This window comes from Triticum dicoccoides, chromosome 4B (genome assembly GCF_002162155.2).
Source record: "Triticum dicoccoides isolate Atlit2015 ecotype Zavitan chromosome 4B, WEW_v2.0, whole genome shotgun sequence".
Lineage (NCBI taxonomy): Eukaryota > Viridiplantae > Streptophyta > Magnoliopsida > Poales > Poaceae > Triticum > Triticum dicoccoides.
Window position 1 is genome coordinate 93,430,859 of NC_041387.1, and position 27,109 is coordinate 93,457,967.

At 49.0% G+C, this 27,109-nt stretch overlaps 1 protein-coding gene across 1 annotated transcript; it reads right to left on the reverse strand.

Annotated features, from left to right (window-relative positions):
• Positions 1-617: 617 nt before the first annotated feature.
• LOC119295218 (probable sucrose-phosphate synthase 5) lies at positions 618-6,472 on the reverse strand. Its single transcript, XM_037573582.1, has 10 exons — positions 6,059-6,472; positions 5,868-5,957; positions 4,129-4,403; positions 3,955-4,018; positions 2,872-3,870; positions 2,596-2,772; positions 2,463-2,516; positions 1,454-2,374; positions 1,244-1,371; positions 618-1,132 (listed from the first exon to the last, which is right to left on the reverse strand). The coding sequence occupies exons 1-10, from the start codon at positions 6,272-6,274 to the stop codon at positions 874-876; spliced, it is 3,183 nt and encodes a 1,060-aa protein (XP_037429479.1). The 5' UTR covers positions 6,275-6,472; the 3' UTR covers positions 618-873.
• Between the last annotated feature and the right edge of the window lie 20,637 nt (positions 6,473-27,109).

A 27,109-nucleotide genomic window follows, 5' to 3' on the forward strand; every position in this document is an offset into this window, starting at 1 on the left:
AGGACTTTTCCTAAAAAAGCTTATAGAATTCCTATGGTTTATCCGTTGCAAAAGAAAACCCTATGATTTATATAGGGTAGAAAGATCATAGGTGAAATTCTTGCAAACCAAAGGAGGCCATGGATGATCCGGAAAATCTGGCTCAGGAGGTTCGGTTGGGGGCTTCATCCTTTTTTTTGAGCATCAGTACAGACACAAGCGCTCATATACACGCGTATACACTCACCCTTATGACACACATACGCACACCCTACCCCTATGAGCACCTCCGAGAGACTGAGCCGGCATATCATCTTGAGATTTATGAAGCCACCGTAGGCGCCTCGTCGTCGACGGGAACGTCTTCTCCCACTGAAAGCGCATCGCCGGAAATCCTGAAATAAATTCAGAAATAGTGCGAGCACCAGGATTTGAACCCTGGTAGGTTGGGGATACCACTGTCCACCTAACCATCTCAACCACAGGTTGATTCGCGGTTGGGGGTTTCATCCTATCGCCGAGACATGCATCACGTATGTTTAGTGATAGATTAGAGTTCGAGATAATTTTTTATCCTCCAATGCAATATCCAACAAATTTCACAGACTTGTCTCGTATCATATCCGAGTAAAATTCCATAAAAAAAGCATCATTTTCACATGCAATTTCTTTCTTGCGTTCATTTATAAAGTGTATATATATGTACAACAGACCTCAGGGAGGCATGCTAAGACATAAAAAATTATTAGCCACATGTTTGCTCATGCTTGCACATCCATAAAATTGTATACCTTGTATGAAAATTCTGCAGTCCTGTTCCTGCCAAAATTACAGGCCAGAATTACGTAGGAGCTGTGGACAATGGGGCAGAGGATGGTCTCTCGCATGGTCACATCACATGGCATTGAGAAGGTCAGAGACAGCCTGGCCTTCGGCGATCGTGATGATGTTCGGGGAGTCCATGGCCACGACGTCCTGCGTGGCGTACCCGTCCTCGCCGCGGACGAGCTGCTCGCTGCCGCGGGAGACCATCCCCGGCAGGATCACCGTCTTGTGCAGCCCCGGCAGGAGCTTCTCGCGGTCGGTGTCTCCGGTCTCGCCGACGAGCACCGCCACCTTGGCGAGATCGATGCCCCACTGTATCGACAGGTACCTGCACATCCATCCAGAAATTGGTCGGTCAGAGACGGAAATGTTCAGACACTAAACCATCTGACATGAACGAGAGTTTGATTGATCTGAAATGAATCTCCATCTTCTTCACCTCAACGCGCGTGGGCGGGAAGCGGAGAGAGGGATGACGTTGAGGCGCGTGCACGCGCGCGTGTAGACGAGGTTGCACCGGAACCCGCGCATCCGCAGCGCCTGCCTGATCGAATCCACCTTCTTCACCTGCAAAAAAGGCTCATCAGAAGCGTGCCCACGGCGGAGGACACGAAACCACGCCGGTCTACTCTGGCAGTGCTCTGCTAACCTTGGACGCGTCGGTGGCGGCGTAGGCGTGGCAGTGCACGGAGCCAGCGGACACGTCGACGGCGAGGTCGGACGCCTGCGCGTCGTCGGCCTTCCCGAGCCTCGGCACGACGGTTTTCACGTGGTCGCCGGGCCACCGGAACGCCACGTGGCCGGAGTACTCCTCGTCGGCCGTCAGCTCCTTCCACGGGTAGCATATCTCCGCGCCGCTGCTGCAAATGAGCGCGTCGAAGCCGGCCGGGTCGGCGCCGCAGGCCTTGAGCGTCTCCGCGGTCTCGGGGATGGTCATGCCGGTCGAGAGCACGTACCCCTGCCGCCCTCCCGCGCCGTCACTGGCGGACATCGCCGCGTCGATGGCTTTCTTCAGTTGCTCGACGTCGGGCTTGCCGTCATCGCCGTAGCAGTCGACGGCGACGACAAGGAGCCTCTGCCTCCTTCCCGGCGCGAAGCCCAACGCCCTGCCGGAGCCCTCGCGCCTGTCGGCCGCCGGGCGGCGGCGTAGGGCGTCCATGATCAGCGCGGCCGAGTCCCCGGCATTGAGGTCGTTGGAGGCGTCCACGGAGATTTGGAGTGAGAGGCCACGGAGTGAGTCCGAGAGGGAGTCGTCACCGCCCATGCTCGCCGAGGCAGACGGGACGCCAGGGACGCGGAGCCGCTGGTGCGGCGACGGGTGGTCGCAGTAGGCGGCGACGTGGGAGAGGTAGAGGCGGCAGTGGTGCGGCCACGAGAAGCGGTGGATGTTGCGCAGGCCGTTGCGTCGGCTCTCCAGCCACTGCCCCTTGTCGGCCAGCAGGCTGAGCAGCGCGCCGGTGATCGCCTCGGCGGAGTGCGGGTCCACCAGCAGGCCGTTGTGAAGCGCCTTGAGGATGTCCACCGGCCCGCCGTTCTTGGTTGCCACCACGGGCAGACCATAAGCAGCGGCCTGCCACAGACCAGAAAATTCTCATTCCAAATCAGTTTGCAAATGATCTTATTCTGACAAAAATATTTATAATGGATCTTGTTCTTACCTCGATGATTGTGAGGCCGAACGGCTCTACAAGAGCTGGGTTGATGAACACTCCCTGCGAATTGAACATGTCAGATTTTTGGGGATCGTGGAGGGGGAATATGATGGGGACTTTTCAAATTTTGTACTACTACCTTGGTCTTGGCGGCGAGGCGGTAGATGTGAGGCACGTCCGTCTGCTTGTGGTGCTTGGGATAAGCCACCTGGCCATAGAGGTCGTAGCGGTCGATGAGCTTCAGCACCGCCGTGAGCACCGTGCCGCCACCGCCGGCCATATCGTCGATGTCATCTCTGTTCCCCAGTATCAGCGTCTGCATCCAATTCCATCGCAGAGAATCAAACAAGTGAATTCGCTCTGTCGTTTCGATCACAATAAAATGTAGTGTAAATTATAATAGAGTGTAGGTTACCAGGTTGGCGAGCTCCCGGAGCTTTCGGCTCTCGCCGTACGCCTTGAGTAGCGTGGTGATATTCTTCTTGGGGTCCGGCCGCGACAGCGCCAGGATCATCGGCTTGTGCGGGTTCGTGAAGAACCTCAGAACCTCTGACCAAATGGGAGGCAGAGCCTTCTTGGCCTTGGCGGGGTCGATGAGCAGCTGGAGGTCGGCGCCATCCCCGTCGGCGGTGTCCTGGGTGTCGACGAAGCTGAAGTCCATGCCGGGCGGGATGACCGCCATGCGCGGCATGTAGCGGCCGAGGCTGCTGACGCCGCGGCGCTGGCGCACGCGGAGCTTCCGCTCCACCATGAGGTCGAAGCCGTCGTAGAGGCCCCACTGCTCCTCGATCTCCTGCTTGGTGCTGGTGACCACCATCTCCGCCGTGTCCAGCCCGGTCTCCTCCGCCTCGATCCGCCGCGCGATCTTGTACGTGCCCTGGATCTCGGGCCCGTGCATGCGCCCCAGCTTGAGCAGCTGCTCCAGCTTGTTCCGCCCCAGCGAGTGGCCCGTCATCACCATCGGCACGTTCAGCGCGCTGGCGAGGTTCGCCGCCACCTCCGCCGCGTCCGCGTAGTGCCCGTGGATCACGTACGGCCACACCGGCGCCGCCAGCGCCGTCGCCGGGGCGTCGCTGGGCGGTGGCTGGAGCTGCTCGCCCAGCGCGCGCGCCACGTTGGTGACGTGCGAGAGCGCGCGGTCCACGAACTCGGGGATGTGCGGCCAGAGCTCCTCCTTGGGAATGTACTGGTCGCGTGGCCCGCAGGGCAGCCGCACGATGTACGCCCCGGCTCCCCCGCACTCGTCGCCGTCGTCGTCGTCGGCGCCGCCCGAGGACAGGCGCTCGAGCATCTCCACGGGCTCGCCGTAGGTCCAGTCGACGTCGGGGCAGGAGATCTGCCGCGTCAGGAGGTCCACGCGGTGCACCCCCGCCGTCGCCGCCAGCGCCCGGGCCAGCTCCACCACGTACTTCACCTGCCCATGCCAAGAAAGAAAAATAAAGGAGAAGTCAGCGCTAGTCCACGAGACGTGTCAACGTTTGGACGGGGCTTGACCGACCTGGCCTCCGGTGTCGGAGTCTCGCCCGAGCTCCATGTTCTCTCCACGCACGAGCCCATGGATGCTGAAGAATTCGAACAAAAAATATGGCATGATCAGCGGCAAGATTCGTGTCAATTTCATCATCAAGAACTCCAGGTCACTCGGTTGTGTGTGTGTGTGTGTGTGTGTCACCTGATGAGGACGATGTAGAGGTTTCTGTTCTTGCTCTGCTCGTCCTCGTCGTCCGAGACGAGCCGCACCTCGGAGTTGATCCTCGCCAACCGGGTGCGCTGCTGCGGCTGCTGCTCGTGCTCGTCGGCGGACAGGTGCGCAGCGGTGCCGTCCGGCTTGGGGACGGTCTCCTTCTCGCCCTCCGAGAGCTCGGAGAGGTCCTCGGCGGCCTCCAAGCTGCCCAGCTCTTGCTCTTGCTTCCTCCGAGCCACCTCCAGCGAGTAATGCCTCTCCACCTACACATCCGTCCAGAAAGTGTAGTTCATCGATCGCTTCCGCAGTATTTTGAACTAAAACAGACTCACTTATTTCCGGACGGAGACAGTAACATCTGAACTTAAAATTCAGAGTTGACGTCTTTTCTACCACCAATGCCCGTTTGGAACAAATCAGTTGGTCGGAAAGTGAGAAAGACCCACTGTCTCTCCATATTGATACAAGAGCTAGCGTCGTGGTGAGCTGGGAATACAATTTCTTCTCTGAATTTTTGCAACCGGAAATTCTCTTTGGATTTCCTGTTACCATGTTCGATGTTACAATACCGGGTTTCTTGATTGGAGATGGAACAGCGGCTGGTGAAGCTTGGCCCAGTTTTGGGGATTTCTCCTATGTCTAGGGAGTATCTCTAACATGAGTAGAAGTCCTCTTCAGCTCCCGAGCTCAGGGATGAACAGTAAAATCAAAAAAGAAAAATTCTCAACTTTTTTGTGCCAAACTTTGTGAAATGTTTCTATGCTTGAGAAATTCCATCACAAAATGACATTGGTTGAAGTCATGGCAAAAGAAAAAACAACACTCCAAAATGCTTTTAAAAATAGCATTTTTAGAGCATCAATTTTGTTATTTTTGCCACGATTTTCACGAATTTTTTTTCATGATAATTTTCCGCACACAAGGCATTTATCAAAGTTTACTACAATTTTTTTGGATTTTTTCTTCTGATTTTACTGTTCATCCATGAGCGTTTGAGCTCACGAGCATATACTCCATGTCCCAACACGTGCAACTAGTTTCCTTTCCTTTTGACATTCGCTGGTACAAAACGAGACATCAAAGTGTGGATTGGATGTAATTTTCCTTTTTTTCTGTAAGAGCGTGCTTGTAAATACTTGTGGTACTTAATACTCCACAAAAAGAAGTAAGTGTACCTGTTTTCTAAAAGAGTAAATGTACATGTTGCAACTGGCAAGAGGGTGTGCCTATGCGCAGTGGGCCCAGTTTGTTGGGAAGATAGGAAGTGTCATAATTTTCTGAAACAGATTGCAAACAATACGTGTGGTCGTGGAGACCTGTGCCGTTTATGCAACAAAATGTGAAATTTACTCTCATTTCTCCCCAGAGCGGTACAAACTAGGGTAAAGCCAGAAAGCAGTGCTCACTACCTCCCATGATGGAAGTCATGGGCCAAAGGCAACCCCACAGTAATAAAACTCGAGACGAGACTAAAAGTGACCCAGCCCAGTAATTTACTATAAACTCGCGGACAATTAAGGTAGACCTCCCGAGTGCCCTATGGGCCAAGCTAAGCAGGCCGCCGACATTGAACACGAGGTTTGTTTTTTCCGTTTGAAGCAAAAGGGAAACCCGATGGCGAGCGGAAGGAAAAGCAGGGCACGTGAAGGCCCATATGCACGCGTGCTCCGCCCACGGACGGCATCGCTGTCCATGGCGCACGGCGGCCGGAACAGAGCAGACCGTACCTGCTTCTTCTGCCTGGCGACGTTCCAGATCCTCCAGCACAGGTTCTCCAGCCGGTTGTTCCGCTCCTGGCTGTTCCGCATCGCTACCACCTGCAATCATCAACCCCTCTTGTTCATCAGCCATCATCAAGCAAGCACGATCGCTTGATTAAGCTGGACTGGGCGGCCATGGTTGGTCGATGTTTACTCACCTTTGTCCATGTCTTGTGGAGGGCCTGGTCGTCGAAGCTCCGGACGACCTCCTCCACGAAGTACCTGGTGGGGTTGTAGGCGGCGCTGGACTCCTCCGACGCGAGCGCCGGCGCCGGCTCCAGCGGCGGCAGCGACACCCCTTGCACGCGCAGCTTCGACCCGGCGTCGAGGATCGCCTCCAGGTACCCGTTGATCCACTCGTTCCCCACCGCCATGTCAGCCTCCCTCGAGCTAGCTAGCTACTCTGCTGCCCCTTCACTGAAAATCCCAGCCTGACAACGATCGGCTTATATACGTGTGCGCCCGGGCGCTCGTGTGGCGCGCTTTCACGGCGTCGAGGTGTGGTGCAGGGGAAAGATGGACAGGGAGGAAGCCCGGTGCTATATCCTCCAACTGAGCAGCATATTTCCTTTCGGTGCTTTTCTTGAACCATGCTAGTTATATATGTATTTCGCTTTGTTTTTGTGATGCGAGAATATTTTCATTTTTTTTTGTACGCGTTAAGTGATGGCTGTGGGATTCTACGGCGGTTATGCGTCGATCTATCTCGTTGGAGCGATGGGAGGAGAGGAATAAAGCGAAAAGAAAAAGAGGAGATATATGCCTCTGCCTAGTGGCTGGGTATGATATGGCCCGGCGAGTGGCGACCGCGATGGCGTCTGCGCAACGCTGCGTGCATGCCGTTGGCACACGTATCGACGACGCAATATGCCTGAGCATATGCCTTTCTGTTCTGCTTTACCGATATCGTTCCACCTAGTTTTTTTTGGGGGTTTTTGTTCCATGTTTTGGTCGACAAGTTGTACCGGCCACCTGGACGGTTGTACGATCTTTTCACAAGTCGGCGTATCCTTTTGTTTGTTTGGTGGGAGAAGCTGCCAGTTCTGTGTGATGCGTGTCCGGAGGGCGATTAATTAATTACAGTCTCTCGTTTGTGCTAAGCGGCAATTTTATTGTTGGTTTGAAAGCGATGTGGTGTGTACTGTCATGGCGCCACAGTAGATAGATTCCCAGGACCAGGAGAGACTGTTATGTGATGGCTGACACATGAGCCAAGGCGCTGTCAACCGTAGGTTCGACACCTTGATTGTTGTTAATCATACAGAAGAAAACTTCTAGTCTATACGAAAGACAAGCCCTGACAGGTGACAACATATGGAGTCCACTGGCTCCCAAAACAGGCCAATCCAATCCATTGGAAGAGAATTCTGCAATCCGTGGACACAGAGTATTTGCCTCTTGCCAACTTCTCTCCTCTGCCCCCCTTCGCCTATTTTGAATTCCTCCCTCCCGCCTTTGTCAATATTAATCATGGATTCGGGTATCTGTGCATAACTGCATATCCAACTCCCGCGATGAAAGAATACAAAAGGTCAACCTAAATGGCTAGATCAGAGATGGATGGCACAGAAGCATTGACAAGTTTCAAAACTTACAAATCATTATGTGTCGCCTATCTCCAATCCGACGGCTCGATTCGATTATGCCTATTCTTTCATAATAAACATTGTTCCTATCGTAGTTGACCCCGTTGGGCAAGGGTTTGGAGGACCATTTTTAGCCATGTTTTCTTCGCGGGGTTTGAAGGATCACTTTTACCCATGGTTTTTTCGTGGGTGGTACCCACAAACCCATGGGTTGGGCATGGATTCATACTTGCTCCATGGATACTTGTTTGCATACACATCCAACAAGCGAGGCCCACATGACATATAACAATTTGGCTTACCCCTTTCATCTATGGGTGATGACCCTTTTGGGTCTCTTTGCGCACCAGGAGCTGCTCCTTGGGCTAAGCCAAGAGGGAATTTTCTCCTAAATAATATTTTAGAAAATTTCAGAACCATTTGAAATCTTCCAAAATTTTTCCTATATAGACATTAAACTTTTTCAGATATTTTATATCTTTCCGGAATTCCTGAAAAGCTTCTAGAACCATTCAGAACACTTCTGGATCCATCTGAAACTCTTTCGGTGCTCATTCTCTCAAACTTTAGTTCTCATCTTAATTACTATCCATTAAGTGTGTGACCCTTCAAGTTTGAAAATACGCGAAATGATGCCAAACACTTTCCAGTCAATAGTTAACAGTGGGATTTGGATGCCCTTAATAACTCCCGCATATTCCAGAAGTACTCAGCGAACCATTTATTTACGAATACCATTCTCTTAGCTTCACGATATGTTACAAAACCTGAACTGAGATATTACTGGTCCTCGTGATCAACACTTTGATCACTGTACCAGTTAAGTCCTCGCAATGATTTGTGGGAGCGCCACCGCTTGTTGCACCCGAGGCCGCACCCCTATCATCCAATTTAGATCTGACAACAAAATACATATATTAGTGCAACCAACACAGAAAGGAACCCTGAAGAATCTTAAGCAGAGTGAACGTCTGCATAGAAACATTTCAAACACACATGCACAACTGTGTCTTTGATTTAAAAAGAACAACCCATAGGAGCGCTGGCCACGTCACTGGTCGCGCGCTCCCGAGCCGCATGCTCCGTCTAGAGCTTGGCGCGGGGCGCCGCCTCGTAGGCCACAAGACCCGAGTCGCTCGCCTCATAGGTCTCCAGGGGGCGATTGCTGTCGGTTCTATATCTGGCATATCTCATAGTAGGGGTCATAAGCTAGGCGTCTTGGTGCGATGGTAACATGGACACAGGGTTTTACCCAGGTTCGAGCTCTCTCGAAGAGATAATACCTTACATCCTGCTTTTGATTGTACTCATATGGGGGGATAGTACAGAGTACATGTATCTACCACGAGATTGTTCTAATGAATATAAGTTGATCTATTGGCTAGCCTTGCCTCGATTTATATAACACACCGGAGACCTAGAATTTTTAGGAGAGTCCTTGGCTTGAGCGCCAAGTCTTGTGGAGTCTTCCTTGTATGCGGCATGGGCTGCCTAAAGTGGTCCATTAGTGAATTGCCATGGGGGTCCTCGGCCAAATCCAGCTGGTCGAGAGACGACGTGGTGAGTATCCCCTAGTCCAGGACACCATCAGTAGCCCCATGAACCGGTCTTCAAGTTGGGGACGCTCCTCGATTCTTCCGAACTGTTCTTCATCTTCGGTCGTCGGTCTTGAAAACTGGTTTAACAAATCTTCTTATCTTTGATCTTGAGGATCGCCGAAATGAATCCGAAGAGTTTACACGTCGGGTATCCGAGGAGCCCCTTTAAGTTCTAGGACTTTATCAATGCCTTGTTATTTTTTACGCCACACCTTGGGTTTGAAATTGTTCCCGTGCGGCGGTGTCCTCTTGCATCCGAGCTCCAACACCGGACTGCATTTGAGGTATCTTTTGCAGCCGAGCACCAAGGCCGGACTGTATCCGAGATCCAACGCTCGACTATATCTGAGGTGTCATATATCACCTTTGCTTGAAAAAGTTCGAAGGAGGTTATCCGAGCTTAACGCTCAAAAGTTCTCTATGGAGCCAGCCGCTTGCAGCCGAGCTTTATGCCGGACTGCTTCCGAGGTGATGCACCACCTCGGGCTCGGGCTGATTGTTTGCAGATTTTATTTCCGATTGATGCAATTTATTTACTGACGAGATATATAGCCAGTAGCCCTCAAGGTGTGTGTCGACCTAAAATCCGAGATGCATATTAGAGGAAATAGTGATCGGCGGACGAGTCCTTGAGAGAGGGTTTTGAGAAGTCACTATAATATATTAGCTTGATACCGAATAAGTCCCAGATGGTCCCTATTGTTGTCCGAAGATGCGTTTGCCCATAGTTCGATAATGCCGAACACTAGGCACTTTGAATTTTCTGCATTGAATAGGCAATGCAATAGCCCCTGAGCCACTGGTCGGGTGGCAACACTAGATCAGGAGATCGATGTGCCCTTTAATATTTGTAAAGATAAGCCCGAAGCCAGTAGCCCCCGAGCCTTAATGTGGGCATGGGTGGCCGAATTAAGGATCGATATCTGGAGTAAAATCATAAATTATGTCTAATGATTCTATGTATCCAAGTACTCTACATCATTAATGCTCGGATCTGTATTGTACAAAACTTTGTTGACTGACCATCGACTTCAACCTCCTGGGCTAGTAGCCTAGGAGTGTTTGTCCTACTTTATAAAGCCTTTATAAGGGCTAAGATTTACGACAAACAAGGCAATCCGGCCATATGGTTTTATAAACAACGGTACACAGAGAGATATGTTATATTACTATTAACGTAAGAAACATCTTCCAAAGAAAATAGTCCTGCTATTGGTTCCTTTCTTTGGTTTGTCATGTTGACCACGATCATGAAACCTCACCTCCGGTCAATGTGGGAGAATAACATTGAGGATTTAGTTCGGGGAAAGTTCCCGAACTCTATGGTCTAATGATCCAAAAATTTCACTTCCGTCGTTGCCGACCAATTATATCCTTTAAGATGGCTAGCTTTCGGCTTCACCCAGTCTGAGGTACTAACTCGGATGAGCTGGTAGTAACAATCACAAAGGTTCTCCCTTTACCGCCTAGCCGAACAATCGGGAACGTAGGGGTAAGCACAGGAGCCAGGCAACCCAACTTGGTCAAAATCTTAAGTCAAATTGATGCATATTTATGGCTTTATAATGATAATTATGGAAGGCAGCGCTTGTATAATGAATACAAATGCAGATGATATATGTTTATTTTGACTCTGTTACGACCGTTTATCATTTGAAAGTGGCCCATCGTCAGCTTCCACCCCTTTGTAGATGCTAGGCGGGGTGTTTCTACAATAACAAAACAACCATTAGCCGATGTCTCGGTGCCCGGAGGCGGTTGTGTTAGCAGAAACAAGGCAATCAGATATGTAGGCTTTATAACTCTCACTTAGTCATAGGAGCTTAAAGTTGGGAGGCCAGTTACTAGCCTCCGGTTGGTGTTCGGCGTCAGCGGAGGTCAAGCCGTTAACACTTTGGCCAATGTTATGAACGGCCCATCATTTAACATGGGGTGACATCCATCGATCTTATAGTTTGACATAGTCATCGGACCGATCACTTTACGCGCATTGTGACCGTCAGTTTTCGGCTTTCACCACTAAGGTGCTTAACCATTCGAGTGGGAAGCACAGTCGCAGTGGTTCCCCCTTTGCACACCGAGTTGAACAAAGTGGAACGTAGGGGGCAAGCACGGGAGCCGGGCAATCCAACTATTGACCGAAGACACAATTCAAAACCGATGCATATAAAGCAATGTCCGAGAATGCTTTACCGAGGACTCTATGGGGTACCTTGGTTTTGGTGGGTTCGGCTGTAGTCTCAGCCTCCCGTTAATATTGCCAATGCTTTAAAGGCGTCTGGCATTGCACTGCTCGGGAACTAGTCCCGATGCGGCGTGTGATTTATCAACCCCGAGGTGTAGTTCGGCGGGAAAGATGCCAAGCTGTGGGTCAAAAAAGATCTCCAGAGCTGAATTATTATGCAGGGCACCTCGGTCATGAGGATGTCCCGCTTCCTGAAAGAAAAACATACAAATTGCTAAAAAGTGCCATAAGCTCCAAAATCCAAAAACTTACGTAAAAGCTTGATGTCCGGACTAAATCAATATTTTTGATGCCAATCTGAAAATTGGACTTAAAAAAAATTATGCTTCTGTCATGCTTTGACACATCCGATCTCTAGACATCAAGTAGGTCAGCCTTCAGCTTCAACCTCCTTATCCCGAAGGTGGAGTGCTTCTCAAAGGCCAGTTTGACGAACGGAACTCGAGCGGCTTTAGAGAGAGACCAGGCCATCTGGCTATTTACCGTATACTCAAGTCGAAAAAGGAGTGATAGAAAAAGACTTTGCAACGACTTAGAAGAAAACACTTATTATAAAATGGCTCATATAAATTTTAAGAGCCCCTAGTTAAAATGGGTAAAGGGAGTTTTTTTAACAAACAATGTATGTGAGCATGGTTGAACCGAACACAAATTAAAAATTTAAAACTTTGAGCATCAAAGCGACTTAGCTGGTTAATGTGTTCGGCATTGTTGATGAGGTCCGAGCTCATGACGCGATGGAGACGTAGTCCTCGGGCTGGCCGAGGTCCCAACCCCCAAGCCCGAGGTGACCAAGCGAGGAGTTCGGCTTGACGAAGTGGCGACACAGCAAGGTCGATGTGGCGAGGCGAATCCACCGGTCTAGCTAATCGTGACAAAGCTGGTCGGCTGGTGGCGCGGAAGTCCCTGAAGTAGATTGATGACGAAGCTCCCGTTCTAGCCGAGGTGATAGAGATGGTTTGCGGAGCAAACACCAGAGCCCCCACGTCAGCCGATGTGTCCAAAACAGGTCGGCGACATGGACATCAGTTTTAAGAGACGACGGTGCAACGATGCCAACGCAAGGCGGGCTTGCCGAGGTGATGGCATATTTTGGTCGATGCAGGGGGAGCGACAATGTCAGCTCACCGAGGTGACGTAGGCAAAGTAGATTTCCTGCTCACATATAAATAGAACCAGAAATAATAATAATAACAATAATAATGAGAAAAAACTTTGCATAATTAACTTGTGTAAATATATTAGTTAAAGATGTATTAGCCTGAGTGGTGACACGAGCGGTGGAGTGATCCAACGACGTCGTCGTTTCTGGTCCGAACCCGCAGGGTGTCGGCTCAGGGCACGAACGATGCCAATACAATATATTGACAAACCACAAACTCGCCACATCATTGGGGCCATAAATCACCTGTGTACAGAAGATAACACTGGCCAAAGTAATAATTCTCAAGAGAGAAGAAAAAGGTATTAAAATAATTCAGAGGTACCCCCTGGTAGTAAAACGAGGCGGCTGAATGGAAGATAGACAATGCAAAAAATTTGACATAAAGGTTGTCCGACTACAGATGAAATATCCGAACAGAGACCTTGGGAGGAGTTCTTCAATAAGTGCACTGATATGTCTCCAATGTATCTATAATTTTTGATCGTTCCATGCTATTATATTATCTGTTTTGGATGCTTAATAGACATTTATATGCTATTTTATATTATTTTTGGGACTAACCTATTAACCGAGGGCCCAGTGCCAGATTCTGTTTTATGTGTGCCTATTTCAGAGTTTCGCAGAAAAGGAATACCAAATGGAGTCCAAACGGAATGAAACCTTCGCGATGATCTTTCTTGGACCAAAAGCAAACCAGGAGACTTGGAGATGAAGTCGGAGACGCAACGAGGCAGCCACGAGGCAGGAGGGCGCTCCCCCTACCTCGTGGGCCCCTTGCCTCTGACCTAGTTCTTTTGCCTATATATATTCTTATACCCTAAAAACATCCAGGAGAGCCACGAAACCACTTTTCCACCGTTGCAACCTTCTGTACCCGTGAGATCCCATCTAGGGACCTTTTCCAGCGTCCTGCCAGAGGGGGATTCGATCATGGAGAGCTTCTACATCAACACCATTACCTCTCTGATGAAGCGTGAGTAGTTTACCATAGACCTTCGGGTCCATAGTTATGAGCTAGATGGCTTCTTCTCTCTCTTTGATTCTCAATACCATGTTCTCCTCGATGTTCTTGGAGATCTATTTGATGTAATATTCTTTTGCGGTGTGTTTGCCAAAATCCGATGAATTGTGGATCTATATCAGATTATCTATGAATATTATTTGGTTCTTCTCTGAATTCTTATATGCATGATTTGATATCTTTGCAAGTCTCTTCGAATTATCGGTTTAGTTTGGCCTACTAGATTGATCTTACTTGCAATGGGAGAAGTACTTAGCTTTGGGTTCAATCTTGCGGTGTCCTTTTCCAGTGACAGTAGGGGCAGCCAGGCACATATTTTATTGTTGCATCGAGGATAAAAAGATGGGGTTTTCATCATATTGCTTGAGTTAATTCCTCTACATCATGTCATCTTACTTAATGTGTTACTCCGTTGTTTATGAACTTAATACTCTAGATGCATGCTAGATAGTGGTCGATGTGTGGAGTAATAATAGTAGATGCAGGCAGGAGTCAGTCTACTTGACACGGATGTGATGCCTATGTTCATGATCATTGCCTTAGATATCGTCATAACTATGCGTTTTTTATCAATTGCACGGCAGTAATTTGTTCACCCACCGTAATATTTGCTATCTTGAGGGAAGCCACTAGTGAAACCTATGGCCCCGGGTCTCTTTTCCATTATATTGGATCTCCTTTTCATATTATTTAATCTCATTTACATCTTACTAGTTTCCGATCTATAAACCAAAACTACCAAAACTATTTACTTTACCGTTTATCTATCTCTATCAGATCTCACTTTTGCAAGTGACCGTGAAGGGATTGACAACCCCTTTATCGCGTTGGGTGCAAGTTGTTGATTGTTTGTGCATGTATTTGGTGACTTGTGCGTTGTCTCCTACTGGATTGATACCTTGGTTCTCAAAACTGAGAGAAATACTTATGCTACTTTGCTGCATCACCCTTTCCTCTTCAAGGGAAAACCAACACTAGCTCAAGAGGTAGCAATAAGGATTTCTAGCACCGTTGCCGGGGAGATCTACGTCAAGTCAAGCCATACCAAGTACCCATCATAAATTCTTCTCCCTTGCATTACATTATTCGCCATTCGCCTCTTGTTTTCCTCTCCCCCACTTCTAAAACTATTTCCAAAATCCTTTGCCTTTTCTTCGCCCCTCTTCCGTTCGTCTCTTTTCGCTTGCTTCTTGTGTGCTCGTGTCTTAGATCGCTTGATTCACCTTCATGAATAGTCCTCCTATCATTGTCAGTACTCCCGATAATGAAGTCCTCAATTTTAAACAAAGGAAGGGAGAAAATCTAAAAGATGCTTGGTATAGAATGTGCAATGCTCAAAATAAATCTACTAGAAAGCAATCTACTTCCGTTCTTCTCCGCAATTTTTATGTAGGCATTACTCCTTGGAATATATATGTTCTTGACACCATTATTGGAGGGAATTTCTTGGGAACCATACTTTTGATTCTTATAATGCCATGATAGATTTGTTAGGCCCACCACCTCTTTTGGTCAATGGAACTATTTTAACCTTGGAACATGTGATGCAAAGACTTGATATTATTGAGAATAAAATTACTACTGTAGAGTTAATCGAAAATTTGGATAACAAGATTCATAATCAAATTACTCAATATGGATCTAAGGTAGGAGTTACTCTAAAGAATCTTAGAGAAAAGGAACCCATAGGTAATGAAAAGATAGACCAAGATTCTAATAGAATTGATAAACTCAAAGATATTATTACCAACATGGGTTCCGCTTTTTTTATCATTAAAAATACCTCGAATCCTCCTCCTGCCAAAGTTGCCAAGTTTATTTACGTTCCTAAGAATAAGGGTGAATCTTCTATTAAGGAAATTGAAGATCTCAAATCAATAACTGTTCACCCCAATCTTTTCGATATTATTAAGGAACCTTTTGCCACAAATGAATTAATCGACTTCTTTCCAAGGATTTTAATCATTTATAAAACCAAATAGTCTCCTAAGGGTTATACGTTTTCAATTGAAGAATTGCATACCAAAGATGGCAATACCTAGATCTATTCGCGTTTTTATGCCTAGTAAGGGCGTTAAAGGATAGCGCTTCTTGGGAGGCAACCCAATTTTATTTTTGTTCTTTGCTTTTTGCTCCTGTTTAGTAATAAATAATTCATATCGACTCTGGTTAGATGTGGTTTTAAGTTTTAATTAGTGTTTGTGCCAAGTAGAACCTTTGGGAAGACTTGGGTGAAAGTTGATTTGATCTTGCTGAAAAACAGAAACTTTTGCGCTCACAAGATTATTTGTCATTTTTAACAGAAGAGTGATTTTGAGTTGATTATTTGTGCGGAAGATTAATAGATAAATTCCTCACGTCCACCAATTTCTTTCAGAATTTTTGGAGTTACAAAAGTATTCGAGAGTTATAGATTATTACAGACTGTTCTGTTTTTGACAGATTCTGTTTTTCGCGTGTTGTTTGCGATGAATCTATGGGTAGTATCGGTGGGTATGAACCATGGAGAAGTTGGAATATAGTAGATATTACACCAATATAAATAAAGAAAGATTTTTCAATAGTACCTTAAAGTGGTGATTTATTTTCTTATACTAACGAAGCTCATGAGATTTTCTGCGAGTTTTGTGTTGTGAAATTTTCAAGTTTTGGGTAAGGATTTGATGGACTATGGAATAAGGAGTGGTAAGAGCCTAAGCTTTGGGAAGCCCAAGGCAACCCAAGGTAATATTCAAGGAAAACCAAAAGCCTAATCTTGGGGATGCCCCGGAAGGCATCCCCTCTTTCGTCTTCGTCTATCGGTAACTTTACTTGAGGCTATATTTTTATTCTTCACATGATATGTGTTTTGCTGGCAGCGTCTTGTATGATTTGAGTCTTTGATTTTTATTTTACCACAATCATCCTTGCTGTACACACCTTTTGGGAGAGACACACATGAATCATGATTTATTAGAATACTCTATGCGCTTCACTTATATCTTTTGAGCTAGGCAATATTGCTCTAGTGCTTCACTTATATCTTTTTAGAGCACAACGGTGGCTTTATTTTATAGAAATTGTTGAACTCTCATGCTTCACTTATATTATTTTGGGAGTCTTTTAGAACAACATGGTAATTTTCTTGGGTTATAAAACTAGTCCTAATATGATGCGCATCCACGATGTATATAATAAAAACTTTCATATAAAGTGCATTGACTACTATGAGAAGTTTGATTACTTATGATTGTTTTGAGATATGAAGATGGTGATATTAGAGTCATGCTAGTGGAGTAATTGTGAATTTGATAAATACTTGTGTTGAGGTTTGTGAGTCCCGTAGCATGCACGTATGGTAACCGTTGTGTAACAAATCTGAAGCATGAGGTATCTCTTTGATTGTCATCCTTTGGGTGGAGGTCGGGATCACGCGATGCTTAACTCCTACCAATCCTTCCCCTAGGAGCATGTGCTTAGTGCTTGGTTTTGATGACTTGTAGATTTTTGCAATAAGTATGTGAGTTCTTTATGACTAATGGTTGAGTCCATGGATTATACACACTCTCACCCTTCCACCATTGCTACACTACAAAAAAAGACACATTCGTGGCATTTTGGGCCGAACGAATTTTTTTCCTGTCATACTTATGACACTTCTATGACGATAATTGTGACAAAACCTGGTATCATCATAGATGTGGTGGGCTCCTACTTCTATGACAAAAAATCATGACAGAAAATGGGCTTTTCGTCCTGGGCGGGCCGCAGACGCAGCTGCATGACATTCTTTGGGCCGTCCATGACGAAAAAAAAACCGTGGTAGAAGCGAGGGCGAGGAAAATATCGGGGTGTTCCCGGTTATGGTGGGTGGTTGGGGCCGAGCGATGCACGGAGGTTTGCGCGTTTCTATCATAGTACATGCACACGCGCGGGTGCGAGGCGTTGGGCTCTAACTGAACCCGAGCGAGGCGTTCGCCTACTGAACCTGAGCGATTGCATTGCAGGCTACGCGTTACTAAACCCGAGCAATCGATCAATGGTTGTTAACTGAACCCGAGCGATTGCACTCTAGGCTACGCGTTACTGAACCCGATCAAGCGACTCCTTCGCTGCTGCTGCTAACTGAAGCCGATCGATGCTGCCTCTGGATGAACAGTGAGTGTTGCTGGGGGTTTGGATGAACAGTTCCCGGTGGGGGTGGATGAACAGGACCCCGTGGTGTTGCCTCTGGATGAACATGACCCCGATCGATCGAGCCAGTTGGGGCTGGATGAATAGGACCCTGTGGAGGGCTGGATGAATAGGACGACCCCGTGGAGGGCTGGTTGAACAGTAGACGGTGGAGGGATGGATGAAAAGTAGCTCGTGGAGGGGTGGTTGAACAGGACCCCATGGAGAGGGCTGGTTGAACAGTAGCCGGTGGAGTAGCGCACGGTGGAGGCTGGATGAACAGGAACCCGTGGATGAACAGTCGCATGTGGAGGCTGGAGGAGGTCGACGGTGGATGAACAGTAGCCCGTGGAGGCTGGAGGAGGTCGACGGTGGAGATGAACAGTATCCCGCGGAGTCCCGTTTTGCGGTATGCCACACCCCTCCCAATGAACGGGACCCCCATTTCGACCGTAGCGCTCCAACACAAGTCCGTTTCCTTCGTTCTACGGTACGCCACACCCCTCCCGATCAACAGGACCCCGTTTCGACCATAGGAGGACCAACACAAGTCCGTTTCCTCCGTTTTGCGATACGCCAGACCCCTCCCGATGAACAGGGTCCCGTTTCGAATGTGGTCGGTCGAACACAAGGCCGTTTCCTCCGTTATGCGGTACGCCAGGCCTCGTTTCCATCGGCTGTTCCGTCCAAGCCCTCCCGATGAACACGATGCCGCATTCCGTTCCGACCCAGCCGGTTGGCTCCCCATGAACACGACACTTCCGTTGCCTCCCCATGAACATGACGACAACGCAGTTTCACCGTTTTGACCCAGCCATGTACATGAGCCCTGGCCGTACGTATGCGCAAGTAGGCGTTTGAGACCCCGCCCGTATGTACGTACATGGCCGTATTTTATTTCTTGCACACTGGCCGCTGTACGTACGTGTACATGCTACGTGTGCGCCTCTAGTACGACACATGCGTGCCTCTACATCGACCAGTATGTATGTACACGTTCGTGACCAGAATGACAATGCTATGTACGCTTCAACTAGGTGGGTCCCGACTGTCAGTCACTTCCTTGCATGCGAAGATGTAGCTGGTGGGTCCCAGCAGACAGGGGGGCGAATCGTTTTTTTTGCCCGGACGCACTTCCTTGCGTGCGAAGATGTAGCTGGTGGATCCCAGCAGTCAGGGGGGAAACATTTTTTCGCGAAATACGGTGGCCCGCCCGGTGGGTCCCTGCTATCAGGTGCAGGAATAATTATTTTGCACGTAATAATAAGGAGGCACTTCCTTGCGGCCGCCGTGGACCCAGCTATCAGCATCTCCACGTACAGTACTCTTTCGATGGAAGTCGTTCCTTGAGCATGTTGACCACGCCGCGCCGAGAGCACCAGGGTGGTGGACGACGGCGAGGCCTAGGAAGGGGACGACGCGGAGCCAGGAAAGACGCGACAATGGAAGCCCGCACGGAGAGGAGTACGAGGGTTCACTGGTTCGGCTGCGGTGTGAGGCTGCCGTTGCCGCAGGGCCTGGCCAGCGATGGGAATAGTAGGGGGCGGTGAGGCCTCCGCGGCAGCACAGCCGGCCACGGGAGGCAGGAGCATGCGGCACGACCGGCACTGCTTTGGGCGGCTGGAGCAAGAAGACCAGAGGTTGAAGAAGCACTACAGCCATTGGATGGACATCGTACGATCACTGGAGCTAGAATCATTCATATTGACTAAGTTGACAAAGCCCTCCGTCCCAGTCAACTTAGTAGGCCCACAAGTCAGCCTCCCACCAAGGTGGGTCCTAGCTAGCAGGGGAGTATTCCTTTTTTTGTGCGAAATAAGGAGGCTCTTTCGGTGGGTCTGACTTGACAGCGGGGGAACGTTTTTTTTCGTGAAATACGGTGGCCCGTCCGATGGGTCCCAGCAGTCAGGGGGGAAACATTTTTTTCACGAACCATACGGTGGGTCCATGATGTCAGGTGGAGGAATAATTATTTTCCGCATAATAAGGAGGCACTTCCTTGCGGCTGCCGTGGACCCAGTTGTCAGCCTCTCCACGTACAGTACTCTTCCGATGGAAGTCGGTCGTTGACCACATTGACCACGCTGCGCCGAGAGCACCACGGCGGTGGACGACGGCGAGGCCTAGGAAGGGGACGACGCGGAGCCGGGGAAGACGCGGCAGTGGATGCCCACGCGGAGAGGAGTACGTGGGTTCACTGGTTCAGCTGCGGTGTGAGCTGCCATCGCCGCAGAATAACAGGGGGTGTGGGTGAGTGGAGGGATGGCCTGGCCAGCGGTGGGAGTAGTATGGGGGCGGTGAGGCCTCCGTGGCAGCACAGTCGGCCACGAGAGGCAGGAGCAGGCGGCATGGCCGGTGCTGCTTTGGGCGGCTGGAGCAAGAAGACCAGAGGATGAAGAAGCACTACGGCCGTTGGATGGACATCGTACGGCCACTGGAGCTAGAATCGTGCATATTGACTAAGTTGACGAAGCCCTCCATCCCCATCAACTTAGTAGGACCACTATACTGGGTCCCAGCTAGCAGGGGGAGTATTCATTTTTTTGTGCGTAATATGTAGGCACTTCCTTGCGTGCGAAGATATAACTGGTGGGTCCGAGCTGTCAGCGGCAGTAATGATTTTTTCGTGAAATACAGAGGCCCTTTCGATGGGTCCCAGATATCAGGTGGAGGAATGATTATTTTGCGTGTAATAAGGAGGCATTTCCTTGCGTGTGGCCATGGACCCAGCTATCAGCCTGTCCACGTACATTCCACTTCAGATGCATGTCGGTCGTTGACCACGTTGACCACGCTGCGTCGAGAGCACCAGGGCGGTGGACGACGGCGAGGCCTAGGAAGGGAGCGATACGGAGCCAGCGAAGACTCAGCAGTTGTTTCCCACGCACAGGGGAGTACGACTGTACGAGGGTTTACTGGTTCGTCTACCATCGCCGGAGAATAACAACAGGTGTGGGTGAGTAGAGGGATGGCTAGGCCAGCAATGGGAGTATGGTGGGGCGGTGAGGCCTGTGCGGTAGCACAACCGACCACGGGGAGGAGGGAGCAGGCAGTCCCGCCGGCGCTTGTTTGAGCGGCTGGAGCAGGAAGAGCAGAGATTGAAGAAGCACGACGGTCGTTGGATGGACATCCAACAGCCACTGCTTGTGCGTCAACGTTTTTTAGAAAAGCCTCAAATCTGTGGAAAACAACATATAGGCCATTTGCCATTATTTCTAATAATTTACAGCCCATTTGCTAACTCTTACTGTTTTTTGGAGCCCATATTCTTTTTGTTAGCATTACAGCCGATATTGTGGCCACGGTTAAAAAGTCATACGAAATTTTGCATATGTCGGTGCGGTCTGAACTGTTTTCAATCCTGAAATTTCGAGTCACATTCAAACTGATTTTAAAAATAAATGTATATCAATATAAAATCCAATAAATTGTCCATGCATAAAAATCAATGCAATTTAAAATCTCGAAATGAAAAAAAGAATTTTGAAACTAATTGTCGGTTTGATGTGTTTTAAAAATGTACATCCCATTTCTCATTACTGATAGCCCATTTTCTCGGCCAACCGAATGAAGCTCTCCTCGTCTTGAAAGATTTGCAGCCCAACAGGCCTGACAAAGCGACTTACTTGAAAAATCACAAAAAAACTGGGCTAGCCATTTTCAGAAAGAAAAAAAACTACTGGGCTGGTCTGTGGTAAACATAAAAGAAAAGGTTTTCTAGACAGGCCAGAGTGCCCTGTACAACCCAGTTGACACCCTGCTTCCGTCTCAAAAACAAATTAAATAAATGCCACTCCAATTATGGCGATTCATAAAAATGCCACTGCAATTTCCAAACTATGAAAAATGCCACTGCAATTTTTGCAAACTTTGAAAAATGCCACTGCAATTTTTGTAAACTTTGAAAAATGCCACTTCAATTTGCAAACTTTGAAAAACGCCACTCCAGACTTCGAAAAATGCCACTGGAAATGGCATGAAATTGCATTTTTCGAAGTTTGGAAATTGCAGTGGCATTTCTTGGAAACACCAGATTTGGAATGGCATTTATCAAATTAACCCAAAACAAAAATAACTAGGCAAGCTGCTGGGTCCCTAGTGTCAGCCGCTCATTGTGCAATTCTCTCGTTTATTGACTACGTTGACAATGGCATGAGACCTAGATGTAAGAAATCCATTAGGAGGAGCCATTTTTTATTGGCTTGAAATAAGGAGGCACTTGCTTGTGTACTGCCATGACCTTGGCGGGTCACTGCTGTCATCCTCTCCACGTACAATCATCTCCTGATTGTATACGCGTCAACTTGGTAGGCCCACAAGTCAGCCTCTAAACATGTGGTGGACAAATACAACCCATTTAAAAATAATAATAGCCCATTCCATACGTTCAGATAGAAAGTTCAACATTCAGAGCAAAGTAACAGGTCTAATCCACATATAGAGTACTGAACTTCCACGTTGACAACCATCATAGCCAAGTTAACTATCTACTCCCACTAATACTCTAGTAGCGTACAAGTACTAACTTACTCTTAGCTAACTCGACGATGCTGACCGCCATCTGCGGTACACGCTAAACACCGGCACCGACATCCTCCGCCTCACCTCAGACTTGCGCGTTGGCCCTTTCCATGCCGGCGTGGTCCACCGAATTTTCGGCTTCTAAGCGGGAAACCCACTTGACGAGCTGGTAGTAAAAATCGGCATCGCGAACGCGTGCGTGCCCGACAGCCTCCAGGGCTATTTGCTGGGCGCCGGCCTCCATGTAGTTGGCCCAGTTGCGGGCGCTCTGCTCGCGACCCAGAGCGTATGTGCGCTGCTGCTCCATGTCCCGCTGGCGGCGCAAATCGGCGAAACGCTGCTCCTGTGCCAGGCGGTCGCACTCCAACAACTCCTGCTCCTCCGCCAGGCGGTCGCTCTCCAACAAGTCCTCGATCTCCACATTGCCATGTAAAGACCGATAGAATGCCTCCTCCCCCCGTCTACCTTCCGGTGAAAAACCGAACACTAGTTCCGGCGGTGACCTCCTTCGGCCTCGCCTATCACGGACGGGCGGGGGCATGGCGGACGTGGCGAGAGCGAGGATAAGTGGTGAGCGACGCTGGGCAGGTGGGGGCTTATGAGGATATGGCGAGTTGGCTCACGGTGCCACCGGAGAAGGCTGGGAAACAATACTTATAGGCAGAAGGTAGCGCGACGGTCATCTAAATTCAATGCATAAGCAGGCATGGCTTAGCACGCCAGCTTGCCGTGGAAAACTAGAGAAACTGAAATTATGATTGTGCCGTCCCGTCCCGTCCGTGCTGGGTCGCACGCCGGCATGACGGTCAAACGAGTGCACTCGAATCATCTCCCGCCTTGTCAATAATGATTCCACAGATTTAAAAGGCCCGCAACAATTAAAGCGCATCTTTTTTCGCATCAGTTAGCTCCCTTAATTATGGCCGGCTACACGCAGGCACTCAGAACCGCTCGCAGCCAGCACACGGAGTAGCGTGCAACGAGTCGCAGCCGAGGGCATGCATGCAACCACTTAAATCGCTGGAATTAATTAGGCTTAAACTTCTACATGCAGTTAATTATTGCATGCCTTGGTCTTGCTTCATTGCTCACGGGACTAATAAACCCGGACGGAGGGAGTACCTTGGTTGGTGAGATTTTTGAATTAAGCCCTGCAAACTGGAAAGGAGGTACTAGTACGTGCGTGATCCACTATTTATTCGTGTAGGATCGAGTAGGTTGTTTCTTGAGTTGAGCACTGCAAACCGGAAAGGAGGCAGTACGTGCGTGATCTGCTATTTATCCGTGTAGGATCGAGTAGGTCGGATAGTGTACGTGTAGGATCGAGTAGGTCGGAAGGTGTACGTGTACGATCGCATTAGTTGATGAACATTAGCTGGGAGATAAGGCATTTGCGAACGTTTTTGCTGGCAGTTTATTCAAATTCGCATGGCATTTTCTTCAGAGCAGCTTAGGCATTTTTATTCAAAAAATTGCCACTTCGGATCTTGCATCACAACTAAAACTACAAGGAGCGCATTAGTAGCCTAGCTAGTTTTTGATTAGTAACTTGTAAACACTAGGCGAACATAAATAAGGAACTGTTAATGCATCTCAATGATTCACAGATCATATACAAATATGTAGCTCCAAAAGCAAAGATCAGCCACTTCGGATCTTGCGTCGCAACTAAAACCAACTAGTACGATTCCCATACATAAGATCAACATGTTAATGCATCTTAGTGATTCACAGATCATATACAAATATGTACCTCCAAAAGCAAAGATCTAGAAAAAACATCTGTTCTTCCTACAAACATGGATGCTTCTCTTGGCCAACATTCAGTACAGACTGAAAGACAAATTTTTTTGTGAAGTCCAAAATTCCTCTTGCAAACATAAGTGGTTTCACCAACAACTGGAACCATGAGAATGAACCACACATGATGGAGGAACATCCACTGCAATATGATTTGGTCTTCTCTCACTCACAAAGCAAGACTTTTTTTTGGAATACAAACTTTAATTTAGGCAAAATGATGCCCATTGTATAATCATACAAAAGCAATGAAGCACCTAGCGTTGGCCAATAAATAGTACAATACTACTTTTCTGCAGTCCATGAAGTGATTATCCAATCTTTCTGTGTCTATTTTCAAATGTCACTGCATGCAGTGACTATATTATTCTCTTGTGCGGTTCAACAATAATTGCGGTCACTTTGTTTGTTTGCCAAATAGCAACGGGCAGACATCTCTATCTGCACAAATATCAAGCAGCTAGTAAACATATACCCACCCTGTATTTTTGGTTTAAACATGTCTCTTCCGCTTAGCATCTGTCATGTTCTGCACTGGACAATTTGATACGGTTATGTTTTGCCCTGGACAATTTCATACTGAATTGATTTGCTGGTTCAGAGCAGAAATATAGCGCCAATTCTTCATCAGACCAAGGATACCCATGTTCGTAGTGATGGAAGAGGTGAAATCGATACAACCGAAATTTAGCATCCAATCATTGAATCTTGTCCTGCACCTCCAATGTAGGTCCACCCTGCCAATAAATTCACATGCAAACCACTAGTATTACTATCTAATGACAGTACAAAAAGAGTAGCAAGATAGTAGCAAACCATGTATGTCGGTGGAAATGACACCTATGGCATCACAAGAATCCCTACTACAGTTGCGGGGCGCGGGGTCATGAGGAGAGCAGGATTAGCAATCAGCACAAGCATACGGGTCGTTTACCCAGGTTCGGGCCGCGAGGAAGCATAACACCCTAGTCCTGCTTTAGTGTATATCTGAGTGTTCTTGGAGTTCTTGAGCTAGCTACCATGGGCTTAACTTGTTCAAGGGTCCGAATCCTTCTCCTGGATGCCTTGGGCCTCCTTTTATAGTCAAGGGGATCACCACAGTGGCACACAAGAAGTGGCATCGGGGTACTGTGGCTAAGCTTATCGCTAGCCATTACGGGACAAAACGCATTTAATGCGCCCCCTTAGGTGTCCCTCGCTTTATCGGGGACGGAAATTAACCCCCGCCCCGTCCGTCGCTGCTCCACCCTGCCCCGACACGCGTCTAGGCCAGCGGGGCGCATGGTGCCATGTAAGCTGGCAGGCAGTTGAGGTGGCATGGTGGAAAGGTCTTCACGAAGATTTGCATGCCACCACATAGGCGTTGCTGAGTTGGCCTTGAGGCCTCCTATTGACACGCAGGCGCCTGCCTGGCTGGCGGTTGGCAACTGCATGGGAGCGGTGGCGGAAACTTGGCGGGCGTGGGCCTGGCTATGGCCCCGCTGACGCCCTCGGCAAGGGTCTTGCCGTGGTCATCCCCGGAAAGACCGGGGGGGGGTCTTGTGGGTTTTCTTGGCAAGGATTCTGCCGAGGCTCGTCGTCTTCTAATCCTCATCTGACACTGCGTGGTCCTTGTCTGCACAAAGTTCTGCATGCCATCATGAAGGCGCCTCCCGAGCCTTGGCCCAACATGATTGGTTGGTGATGTTGGGGCCCTTGAGGTTCCCAGGGTGGCGCGCTTTGCTGGTGCAGGACTGGGCAAGTTGCCCCGGCAAGGCTCCTGCTGGAGCCGCGGAGGCTTCCCCGACAAGGATCTTGCCAGGGGGAACCACCTTGCCCTCTTGGCCTTCTGGTCTTGGCGTGGCTTCTGACAGTTCTGCAGCTTTAACTCCTCCCTCTGCCTTGCTTAGTGTGGTCGTGGGCGCGGCTCTGACTGCCCGTGCACTTAGTAAGGGGTACAAAGTAGTGCCCCTGCTTTAGTACACCGATAGGAGCCCCCAGGCCTGGGCCACACATAAGCGCGACACGTTGTTGGGCTAGGCCCAAAATGGTGCGTGGGCAGGCGGGGTGATTTTTACTGCAGTAACGTTTCGGTCCGCTGCGCTTCCCCAGGACCCCTGTTAAATGCGTGACGTGGGGATCGTGTGCGGGGTTGACCGAAGCATGCTTGCGTCACCCCGCAGTGAGATAGTGAAGGGGAGGCCTGCATGTCCTTTGGAAACCACAGTGCCGTCACCCCACGTCTCCCACTCCGTCCGCCCCTTGCGCCATGTACGCCGCATGCACGGCGCGGGGTGGGCGATTGGCATATGGAATATGGGAAGGCGTGCGTGCATGGGTTGATGCCCATTCACCCTCAATTGGGTGTGAAGGGTGGTCGATGGCCCCGCCCGCTGCTACTTTAAGGGGCCGGATTGGTTGAGAGAGGCAGCCTGTCAGGACCCCGATCCTAAGTCACGCCGATCTAGCATGTAACACATCATATCACTTTGCGGCCTCACGCACGGTATTCCCACGGGTGCCACCTTACCTGGCCCGGGACCGTTTGCGCCTTTTGGCTCACGTATATGATAGTGCCGCTAGCATCCATATGACAAAGAACCCGGGCTGACATGCCTAGTCGTGAACCCAAAGTGGCACAAACTTACAGGGACAGGCATCCATGACCCAACATCGAACGTGTCGGTCATCAGCGAGTGAATCCAGGCTGTAGCACTGGGTTAGCAGGACTCTGGTGAACCGGGCTGAAGTGGGCTAACAGGACTCCGGTATTCATCGCGTGACATTTCCCCGAAGGGATAGACACAGGAACGAAGAAGGACACATGCCGACCAGCCTAAGTGTTCCGTAGTAGTAGCAAGCTACCAAGGCTCAGTGGAAGCACTAGGAGACATTTCCCGGTAAGAGAGGCTACTAAGGATAAACAACTAGATAGTCAGATCCCACACATACCAAGCATTTCAATAACATACACACAATATGCTCGATATGTGCAAATACAACATGGCATCAAAACATGACTCTACAACTCAAGTATTTTATTCAATAGGCTCCGAGGAGCGAGACATTACAAACATGGGTCTCATGACCCAACATTCAGAGCATACAAGTCAAAGCACAAGCGGAAGCTTAACATGTCTGA